The following is a 12,319-nucleotide window of genomic DNA, read 5'->3' as shown; positions in this document are numbered from 1 at the left end:
TAAATTTTTCTCATATGCTGGAAAAAAATAAATAAATTGCCGGCTGAAAGCAGGGATAAGATAAGATAAGATAAGCTAATACTGATTGGTGCCTTAGAGAACTCTATTTACATCAGGGGCCGTCGGGTAGCCTTGTGGTTAAAGCGTTCGCTCGTCACGCCGAAGACCCGGGTTAGATTCCCGACATGGGTACATTGTGTGAAGCCTATTTCTGGTGTCCCCCGCCGTGATATTGCTGGAATATTGCTAAAAGCGGCGTAAAACCATACTCAATCACTCACTGTTTACATCAGAGCATAGCAGATTACAAATATTTTCCAAGGACACTAAAGAGGAAACAAACATAAACAGATATCCTAAATAACAACAAACACATATACAAGAGACATATATGAGAATAAAGTAGAATTTAAAATATTTTTGTTCAAAGTGTTATGCTTACGAATATTTGGAACAAGATAGCTTTGCCCTTAATGTACAACAAGGGTTACACACATGGGAAGGACCGTCAACATTGTTAAAGACAACAACAATAAAAATAGTATTTGAGAATCCTGGTCGGAAGAAACGTTTGCATTTGTCGACAAAATCAAATATCATCTGCATATACCACGACCCCACACCACTAACGGGGGCACGGGTGGCCCAGTCGTCTAAGGCGCCGCGATTCGCTGTGCAGTGTTGCTTCCCTTGGGCACGCCAGAAACCTATGATTGTGGGTTCGAATCCCGATTCGCTCCGATTATGTTTCTAGTTTTGTCAGCACCATACCCGTGCTCGTGGGTTTCACCGGAGTGGTAAACGTCTGAGACCTGCACCCTTAAGGCTTTCCTCCCACATCAAGCAGACACCCCGCGATATAACTGAAATACTGTTAAAAGAGGCGTTAAACCCAACTCACACACTCACCCACAAACAAATGATCGCGTCCCCATTTTCCCATAACTGTGTGTCCAGGAGGTAGCCATAATGTCGTTCTTCATTCCAATTCCAGCTCTGTTAGTATTTGTAGAAGCAAGAGGACATCATTCGAGTCTTTCTCTCGCATTACTCTGTCAAGGCGGCGTTAAACCCAACTCACTCACTCATTATGGTAGACTCGTGGAACACATTTCCAAATTTGATGCATCGGTCCATTCCAACTCCATATTTTTTTACTTGTACCATATTTTAGGCAGGACATACTCTCCCTTTTCGCGAACACCTGGTATCATCAAAATATGATGATATATGCTCATGATTAGGTCGGAATCGTACAATGGACTCTGCTTTTACTATAAATTTCTTATAATTACGGAAATGGTTTTGTCGCTCTCATATGATCAGAAGTAAACCGCTTGCTTTGAGAAAGGAGTTAATTATTCAGACAGCTTTGGGACTAAAGCAAATGCCAAGTTGACTGATGTTTGAATGAATATGCCCTTGTCCTCGTAGACGTCAGTGTTGACCCTTACGTGTATTGATGTAAATTGAATGTAAGCTGTACCCCCATAGATTCACTTGTCTAAAAAGAATGTAATTCCACTGAAAACCCATCGTTTCATTCATGCTGAATGATGGAAAACACTTTAAGAAAGCACGTAACTGGGGAAACGCTAGTCTGCTGTATATGTTCTTTCAAACATGTCATTGATGTATAATGAATTGGGATGAGTGACTGAACCTTGCTTTACACCACGTTACCGATGTGCCATCACTTCGTGTGGTAATCATATAAATTGATGTTCGTCCTGTATAAGGAGAGGTGAAATTCATTTTGTCAAATTAATTACGGATATGTTACACACCTACATGTACACAATAAAGAAAGTAAAATTATCACTTAACTGTTAACCTCATTACTTTCATATTATTCCGAACCTCATTGAATAACGGTTTATCCCCCGATGAATATTAAAGTTCAACCCGGAGCATAACCAGTCTCGATTATCTGACGAAACTGATTCCATTGGGCGTAAAATGCAAAATAGATGTGAACATAATCAGGTATTCGCGAAAGGTTAAACGTGTCCTGCCCCACCGGCAGAACCCGCCACTCACACAACGTGCATGAAAAAGGACAAAATGAAAGTACACTAATTCTATTCTATGTCTGATTTTCAACCTTTTCACTCGATACGTGTTACTCCAAAGTGTCTACTGACATGCAGATGAATCGCAAAACAAAATAATTCCTCAAAACGAGAGGTGATATGGGCACTGGCGTGCTGAAGATATCTCATGTTTACATCATGTTGTTTGGTTACGGCGGTTTGGTTCCTGTTTAGTTAAGACCAGCTGTTTTACAATTAAGACGTAGCAATTAGACCCGTGAAGATCCTGGGTAGAATAGGTCTTCAGCAAACCACGCTTGCCGTAAAAGGCGACAATGTTTGTCGTAAGAGCCGACTAACGGGGTCGGGTGGTCAGGCTCGCTGACTTGTTCATGCATGTCATCGTCTCCCCATTGGGTGAATCGATGCTCATGGTGTCAATCACTGGATTGTCTGGTCCAAACCCGTTCATTTTCAGACCGTCGTCATATAACTGGAATATTGCTGAATGCGGAGTTAAACAACAAACAAACAAACGTATCAATTATGGACAAGCAGTTATAACCAGACAATATACCAATGTGAAATATACACTGCGGTTATGTCCAAAAGTATTTTTCTGAAGAAAGGTTGAAATCATGTTGAACATGAATTTCATTTTTAGCTGGTTTGTGAACAGTATGCAACACTTTGAGTGAGTGAGTGAGTGAGTTGGGTTTACCGCCGTTTTTAACAGTATTTCAGTTATATCGCGGCGTGTCAGCTTAATGTGGGAGGAAAGCCCGAAGTAATGCAGGTCTCAGACGTTTACCACTTCGGTGAAACCCACGAGCACGGGTATGGTTCTGACAAATCTAGAAAACTAATCGGAGCGAACCGTGATTCGAACCCACAATCATAGGTTTCTGGCGTGCCAAAGGGACGCAACTCTGAACAGCGAATCGCGGCGCCTTAGACGACTGGGCCACCCGTGCCCCCGCAACACTTAGAAATACTCATAGATCGAAATATGTTAGATCATTATCTTTGCATTCTTTTATTGAAGTCATGTCATCTGAAAACGTGTGGTATATACCGCCTGTATGTATCTGTAAAAAGTGCAAAAGGTAAGAAATGTGCTGACAACAGTATTATTCATCAATGCCTGTATTGATGGACAGTGGCCTGTATACTGATATAAATATGTGTGTCTGTCAGTCGGAAAATAACGTATGGGTTTGATGTTCACTGAAGTCAGCTATATTTTAGCTATCAATACGGCCGGTATCGAATCGAGTCGGGTCCAGAGGTGGATCAGTTTTACATGGCGCGCCCTCACCCAAGCCACAGAACCTGATCACCCAATCCCTACTCTTGTCGACTGTCTCAACAAACATGAGGTACGGGGAGCTATTCTGACCATGAATCCCAACAGGGTACATTTACTAATTGAGTATTGGCATTTAGGAGATATATCTACTGTCTTTTGATATTAGAGCTCCTCTCACTGTTGATTCGATTCCTATTATTTTTAATTGGGAACCTATCGCTTAAGCACGAGGTTTCAAATTAAGACAAGAGAACATAAAACTGATTTATTTTTAATTCAGTCTTGGGATTACCATTGGTTTCAATAGGTTTGCGTCAGCCCCGTCAGATAAGTGAACGTCAGAATTTAACTTTTAGCGTAATCTTTGCGAAAAGAGTATTCAAATAAATATTAAATATGAAACGTCTCGTTATCAACTGAAACATCCCACTGGGTTTGTTGGTTGGTTGGTTTGTTGTTTAACGCCACCCTCAGCAATATTGCAGCTATATGACGGCGGTCTGTAAATAATAGAGTCTGGACCAGACAATCCAGTGATTAATATCATGAGCATCGATCCACGCTATTGGGATCGATGACATGTATCAACCAAGTCAGCGAGCCTGACCACCCGATCCCGTTAGTCGCCTTTTACGACAAGCATAGTCGCCTTTTACGGCAAGCATGGGTTGCTGAAGACCTATTCTATCCCGGATCTTCACGGGTCCATTTCTTTTGTAGTTGACTCAGCATAGATAAATGCTTCTGCGCTTATAATGAAACTTGGAACTTCAGTCCACCAGCAGGAACATCGACCCAGTTCAAGTAAATAGCCAGTCCCGATTATCGCCGAAATATGTGCACCTGGTGTCTCATCCCTGATTGTGTAAGCCTATCCCCCAGATCGCCCAGGGGGCACATCCTGGATGCAGAGTGTTGTTACATGGATGTTTTCAATGGATCAGTTGTGGAAATTAGCCGGATGCCCGACGCCGCATGAATCTCCTCCGTGAAGTAAGGTCACGTCCAATGTTGTCCTACAACACGGTGTAACACGGAGGTGTTTCTCCTATACACAATAAATGGAAAGGTCGCCCGCTTTGGTTTGCTGTAGCAACGTGAAGTCAGGAACAGGCATCACGCAAGGGTGACTAAAACTAGCAGAAACTCGTATTTCTCATCTGTAGGTGGTTGATTTGATTCCGAATTCCATAATGAAATGTATACACTACATTGTAATTATATATATCACGTTACGTATTGAATATTGGATTGCGTGCTTGATAATATTTATGTTACCTACGTGGAAATGCGTGAACCTATCCTTGCGTATGTACATCGTAATCAGAGAAGGTATCTGTTGCGTGAGCCTGTTACAATAAAACTTTGGGTAATTTCCACATTTGATGCATACTGTTTTCGTTATGGTAACATTAGAGTTCCACGTGGGTAGCACGTAAATGTCAGTTCGGAGATATCAGTAGGCGCAGACTCTTGTCAAGCGGAGAGTGTGAATGGGTTTGATTCAACGCCGCTTTTAACGGCATTTAAGTTTTATCATGGCGTGTAGACTTAATGTGAAGGATGCAGGTATCATATTTATACCTTTGGTGAAGCCCACGAGCACAGGTATGGTGCTGAAAAACCTAGAAACATAGTAGGGGCAAAGTGGGATTCGAACCCACAATCAAATTACAAGGGGCACATCTTTACAAAGAACCAGAATTCGAACTAACGAAACATATGTTTCTGGCGTGCCCAACGGGCGCAACTTTACACAACACCAACAGTGCCGTCTCTTCCCCTGAACCTATATGTAGACCACGTGACTGGTAATATATCTCATAATAACAGAAAACGTTCCAAATTGGCACGTAAGCTTTAGTTCATCGTATGATTAAAGTTTGTACTAAAATTCCAGACCAGTCCTAGATGCTTAGTGCCATGTGGTAGAACAAGTTTGTGATCTACCTTAGAAACGTGCTGTGTGTGCATGGTTATCAAAGACGGAAAAACACAAAGTCATAACGAAACCTTGTGTAATTAAAATTTCGTCTATGTCAGTACATGTCTATCTTGGTCTAAGGCATCTTCCTGAGGCAAGAGAATTAACTGATTTTGAAAGTCCAGTTTCCACCCTTTCCGAACTAGTCTGGAATACCTGGGCTCGATCGTAGCGCCCAAGTGGCTTATACGAGCTATGTCTCTTCTTAGCCTCTCCCGTGGACCAATCAGATTCCACCTCTCGTATCACTTGCATTTGCTTCAAACAACAGCGGCGCCCTGTCAAGACGATCTGATCGATAATCAAGGTCTATATTGTGATAAAACGGGTCTTACATCTCGAAATGCATCTAATCACGTGAACGCCTTGATTAAAAACATGAAAAGATTTGGAAATAACTGTTGACAACGAGTTCGCGGTCCACATGCTTTGCAAGTCCCGCAATCGACCGAAATCTCCACGACAGTTAACGAACCGGATTTCGTTTTGGTTGCGCGATTTTGATTGACTATGCATAGACTCGTTAGTCCAGCCAAAATGTAACTCCATAATACCAGCCTAGTCCGACAAGGGTGGAAACTGGACTTTTATAGTCAGTTAACGCCCTTGCCTCGGGAAGATGCCTTAGACCAAGAGAGACAATATGTACTGACATAGACGAAATTTTAATTACACAAGGTTTCGTAAAAACTTTCTGTATTTCCGTCTTTGATAACAATGCACACACAGCACGTTTTTTCATTAATATGGATAATACACAAACCGAAACGCCATGACGTCAATTTCGTGTTCATAATAAATATTGAAAGTGAAGCCATGCATTTTATACAGGAAGAATTCAGCTTTGTCATATTGATTAGTTCTATTGGGTCTTCTACACATTTCATCCATCAAATACTAAATCATTCTTACAATCACCATGTAATGCCATTTTTATCTTGATAAATCAATTTGATCAGCGACTAAGAATATTAGTTAAGCGTTAAGATTAACCTAGCAATTGTATTGTTTCAACCTAACTGAGAAGAATCTATGTGGTGGAATAAAAAGATAACATTGAAAAGAGTGCCTGACTATATGCTTCCTTACGCAAAAATAGTCAAATGTACATTGATGTTTGTGTTACATTGCACAACGGTTATTTTAGATATGTGAGTAAATATGCTTTTACGCCGCTTTTTAGCAATATTCCAGCAATATCACGGCCGTGAAGCGAGAAATGGGCTTCACACATTGCGCCCATGTCGGGAATCGAACCCGGGTCTTCGGCGTGATGAGCGGACGCTTTAACCACTAGGCTACCCGACCACACATATAAATATGTAAACAGAGCTGTCTTAACAGACAAAAAATATATTGGTATATAAGCTTACGTACACAAGATAAAAATTCTGGAACAATATGATGAGGTATTTTATTCCAGCTCCAAGTATGTCGATGAATAGTCTTTACATATTTGCAAATTTTATTGGCGATATTGGTTTTGTGAGCCATTAAGTACAAAGGCGCTGTCTGATCAGCTAAGATGGCGGACAATATTTGGCACACGGGGCCTCTCGCAGGATAGAATATACACATAATCTGGCTTACCGATTTTCTTTTATATCGACACATTGTATGTACATATGTTGGTCTTGGATAAATATAGGTCATAATATGTTCACGCGAGCTAGGTCACATGATTCCGGCAAAAGGAAAATAGTTCACTTGTAGATGTAAGTTAAAAAAATACACGAATACTATCAGCTTATTGAAATTAAAACGTGTTCAATGCAAGATATAACCAATCTCGATTATTTGCCGTAACATTTTCCTTTGGGTGTAAAAGGCCAAATAGTATTACCGAAAATCAGTGATGATACGAGGTGTTTGCAAAAAGAGTAAAGCTTATCCTTGATGTCCTAACACGATATTGTACTGAACAGAATAGACAGGTGCACATGACGTGTGATTAAAAGCTTATGCCTTTTTTATGTTTTCAGGTTCTTCGAGCAGCAGCAGGAAATGAAGAAACTGTTCAAGAGGCTATTGTCAAATTCAGAATCTGGCAACTTTATTTTTGACGACGATAGGCTTCGGGGCCACGCCAGGATCGTTATGAACAGTTTAGGGGCTGCGGTGGACAGCCTGGATGATTCCTCCAGCTTGAGCGGTATGCTGGTGGCGCTGGGAGAGAAACACGCGGCCTACAACGTGAAAGGGGAAATGATTTCTGTACGTGGTTTTGTCTTAAATGTCTAGATGATCCCGTTTGGTGTGATGCATACTAATTAAGTATATATTATTTAAGCAAACGCAGCCCTCTTGGCTCAAATTGAAGTGTGGTTGCATCCGTGTAGATCAGACCATGGTGCTTGAAGTACACGTGGAATACATGATAAGCATGTTGTGCAAGGCGATTGCCATAAGCATGATGTGCACGTGGAATACGTGACAAGCCTGATATACGCGTAAATACACGATACGTACTTCATGCACGTGCAATAGCGCACCTGTGGAATAACGTCGGGCGGTCAGGCTCGCTGACTTGGTTCATGCAACGTGGATCGATGCTCATGATGTCAATCACTGGATTGTCTGGTCCAGACTCGATCATTTACAGACCGCCGTCATATAGCTGGAATATTGTTGAGTGCGGCGTTAAACAACAAACAAACGTTCAAACTAATTGCATATTGCTTTTGAGATTGTTTTTTGGCCGAGGGTAAACAAGTTGAAAAAAACACGTTCACATGGTGGTTGGAATCCCATATTAACCTCAAATTGGAGGTAATACATTTAGACTGAAATACTTTCAAATCAGCGTTAAAATGAACTCACTCACTCACAATTGGCGTATTCACATGCGCAGATATGTCTGTTGTCTGCTGTATTTGTGGCCGTGCAAATGACAAATACATCCTCCAAATCTAAGAGAGCACACTTGATTTTCAGAGTTTTGTGTGTGTATTAGTGGGGATGTTTTCCATAAAAAATAATCAAGCCCCTGTTTTACTGATGAAAATAACATACTCCTCGGATTGTAGGGAAAAACCCCACTTATTTATGTTGGAAAAATAATTGAGCTTCTAATTAAATACTGATGTCAAACCAAAATCCCGCAAAACACCCTCACCCCCGTAAATGAAATGATTGCTCCCTAAATGAATGTCAGATGAACTAACAGATCAATCTTCTTCTTTACAATTACAGAGTATAGTCGGTTAAGTCGTGTGTATGTTTGGCCTATAATCATCGATGTACAGACAGCAACTTAGCACTTTACTTTCTTTTGATATAAAGGAAGCTTGATAGATCCTGAAAATCAGGACATTATCGTCCATTACCTGAGGTGCCAGTTTCTCATGTGGCTTGTTATAATGAGATTGCACCAAGTGCTACCGTTCTTGGTGCGTAAGGCCATTCAAGCCTCCACCTCGACCCATCGCCTCAATCATTCCACTTTAAACCTAGATGAATATTTAATTACAATAACACCAAGCCATTAGCATCCATTCGTCTAGAACAGTCAAACGCAGGGTTGAATAAATTGCGTTAAATAATAATGACTACCTATGTGTTATGTAACATATAACCTTCCTAGATGTGGTCTATGATAGTGCATATGTTTGCGGTAGTAATATTAATACTGAAAAAAGAAATTGCCTCAGGATTACTGAAACAAATTGTTCGTCGGATGTTCTGAATAAATGACGATGTAGAAGAGTTTGGCTCCTATTTTCAGAGATATAATTGAATGTTTGGAAGCAATGAAGAATTCCAGCATCGCCCCGATAGTGTCCTTTGGTCTGTTCTTTTGTCTGTCAATAATATACACATATCCGTGGATGTCATGAACATGGTAAACGTCTACGACCTCCATTCCTTTGGGTTTGTCTTCCATATTTCCTTCCATGCTGATATACTGCCCAAAACTGCCTCTCACATCACTGATATGGAGTCACGGGTGGCCCAGCTGTCACAATTCGCTGTGCAGATGTCCCTCGGGTGTGCCCGTAACCGATGGCCGTGGGTTCAAATCTGATACTCGCCCTGATGGCGCGTGCTACTAAACCGCTGAGACCCTGGTCCGGTGTTTTGGTACTTTATATACACTTTATATCATTAAATGAAGCTCAGATACCAATTGGGAATGTTCTGTTATGATATATTAACAGTCACGTGGTCTCTGTGTCGGTTGAGGTACCTGGGTGTCCCAGTCCGCGTTGTGTAAAGTTACGTCCCTTAGGCGTAAGAGAAACCTATTATCGTGGGTTCGAATCCCGATTCGTCTGAATATGCTTCCTGGTTTCTAAGCACCATATCCGTGCTCGTGGATTTCAGCAAAGTGGAAAACCTGCATCATTTCGGGATTCAGGGTGCTGTTACTGAAAAACTGTTGAACCAAACACTCTAATGTATATTGCGTCTTCAAATCTACCTGTAATGTAATATCCTTACAATATCACAACTTGACAGCTAAGATGTTTCTGATAAAAGTAAACATAACAGGTAAACGCCACGACAGATTTAGAGAAATAACAAATATACCACCAATAGACCAATAATGATTTTTAAAGAAAAACAAATATTTTGGAACTCTTTCAACGCATCAATCAAACCTTACCAGAAAATAAATAACGCTGTGAAACTAATCGAACTGCCTTCTCGGAAAAATACCAGAGTAATTTCAAGTAGGTTTCTTTCTCGGTGGATTTTTGTATCCTTTTTCTGTAAGAAAATTATTTCCTAATTCAACAAAAGAGTAAGAACGAATTCTCAAACACTTGCCGAGAGAATTGACAGGAAGAAATTGTGAGGATAGTCGAATTCATTTCAATTCTGCTGACAGCTGCATAACTCCATCAGTGACATTGTCATGCTCCTCACAGCCTAAAACCATGCTGCTGTTAAGTTTCGTTTTCTTTGTATTGCAGTTCACAATTATAGAAGCATGCACATGTGCTTTTCTCTAATAGTCTTCTTTGAGAAAAGTATTCATCTTATTTAGTTCGGATTATTTTCTTCGAAGGACGTCCATAAATGATTTTTTTGTTTTGCAGTTCCTGTGGCCTGCTATCAGAGACGCGTTTAAGGTGAAGCTTGGGGACCAATTCACACAGGAGACTGAGTTGGCATGGCGTCATGTTTTTGAATATATAAAAAGCAATTTATCTGAAGGCATCAAGCAAGGGGAACTAGAACTTATGGAAACCGGAGAAGACAAGTCCGTGGTGTTTTAAAAATGTCCCCCAAACAGCCTGATTTGAATGTTTAAACAACAGCGACGTTCCACATTGCAGAAATCAATAGATGACCAAGGTGTGACTGGTGTCATTATATTTCTGCATTATGCAGACTTGGATGTATAGAATGTTCAACAGAAGATTTAATTAACTGTCACAGCTATTTTGTCAATCTGTTATCGAGTTATGTGGCATCAGACATGGCGGCAGAAGTTCCGTGCCCGTGAGAGGGATTGGGGAGGAGACATGCAGCGAACGGATGCCCTATAGAAAGTTTGAGCGAACATGCGCCAATCAATCTCATAATACTCCTTTATTACCGTGCTTCGAGCGAGAGATGTGATTCAATTTTTAGTTCGTCTCCAATACCTCTTGAAATTCCAATCACAATATAGCAAATATTTAGAGAGAAAAAATTCTTTTCCGTCGACAAAAATCTCAGCTTAGATTGAAAGAAGCTATCATTGCTCCGAATCGTATATAAATGTAGTATGAAGGAGACGGCAACGGTGTTCTGGCACAAATTTGAAATACCAAGATTACAACAAAATCATATATATCCACCTTCACATATAACAGATAGTGGTATGACGTAATGTGGTAAGAGATGAGGTACCAGAATGTGAATAATCTGTGATTCTATTGGAATAAGTCACAGACTTGACAATGTCACCACAGTGATCGCTGTGTGAACATGAGCTGGCCCATGTAATACTGAACATGGGCCTAAGATGTCAATGACATGTGACCTTTCATGAAAATATATCATATATTGTGCTTGACCTAGATATTCTAACAAACGTTATTGTGTCCATTATTCATTGTTTCTTGAGACGTCATAATCAGTGACATCGTGCAATGTCATACTCAAGATGCCGACGTCAAAACATTCATTTGTGAAGTCCACATCATTCAAACAAGGTATAAATATGTGTGTGATTTAACTTTGGATTATGAAAGCTTGAACGCGATGTCAACTGCATAAATCTCTCCCTCATCCCCTATTCGTTCGTTCGTTCATTCGTGAAGCCTGTCCACATGGGTCCAATGTGTGAGGCGGCATCTTCAAGGCAGTAGATAAGCAGGAAGATTGGGGGATTCTTTCGGATAATACATTCATCGATTCCATCAACCTGGATTTGAACTGGATACATTGTGAGTGACAAGTTGGAATTGAAATCGAAAGGAGAAAGGTTCTCCGGAAACAAAACTGATACTTATGTTCACTGTCAATATTGTGTCGTTTCTCTGTGGACGAACCCACTCGGATGATATATTATATATACATATATATAGTAAGTAAATGGTAAGTCAAGCTGATGTCATGTTTTGTTTCCGATGCAGTATTCTACCACGGGCCACAATCTTAGTAAATATAGCAGTAGAAGACAGAACTATAATCTATTCAGAACTTGTGGCACAGGCTACCATTACTGTCAGTGGGGTCAGCCCCTATCAGCGTTGTGCGACGGACAGTTGTAATTAGGCGTGAGGTCTTTTAGTATATTCGCTTAGACTCTCAACAGTAAATGTAATTATGGAGACGGATGACCTTGGAGGGTCTATATAGAAACAATACACAGGAGAATGGGAAGTGGGACATCTTACAATTACAGTAAACTACGGTTATAACGAACACGCTTATAACGAACTGACGGATATAACGAACTTACTTTTTGGTCCTGGCTATTTGCTGTAGTTATGCTGTATATATGCTTATAACGAACTACGGTTATGACGAACTAAAATTAGTAGTCCCCTTGAGTTC

At 40.6% G+C, this 12,319-nt stretch overlaps 1 protein-coding gene across 6 annotated transcripts in view; it reads left to right on the top strand.

The window, feature by feature from the left end:
* LOC139442560 (neuroglobin-like) overlaps nucleotides 1-11,853 on the top strand; it is a 46,854-nt gene extending 35,001 nt beyond the window's left edge. For all 6 annotated transcript variants that reach the window (XM_071223389.1, XM_071223388.1, XM_071223387.1 and 3 more), the window contains 2 exons: nucleotides 7,309-7,540; nucleotides 10,369-11,853. In XM_071223389.1, the coding sequence (XP_071079490.1) occupies nucleotides 7,309-7,540; nucleotides 10,369-10,548 (412 nt within the window). In that variant the 3' untranslated portion in view covers nucleotides 10,549-11,853. The remainder of the gene's footprint in view (nucleotides 1-7,308; nucleotides 7,541-10,368) is intronic.
* Nucleotides 11,854-12,319: the final 466 nt, after the last annotated feature.

The sequence above is a fragment of the Haliotis cracherodii genome, unplaced genomic scaffold, assembly GCF_022045235.1.
Source record: "Haliotis cracherodii isolate W230 unplaced genomic scaffold, xgHalCrac1.p SCAF_5, whole genome shotgun sequence".
NCBI classification, from domain to species: Eukaryota; Metazoa; Mollusca; class Gastropoda; order Lepetellida; family Haliotidae; genus Haliotis; species Haliotis cracherodii.
This window is presented reverse-complemented; position numbering and strand designations above follow the sequence as displayed.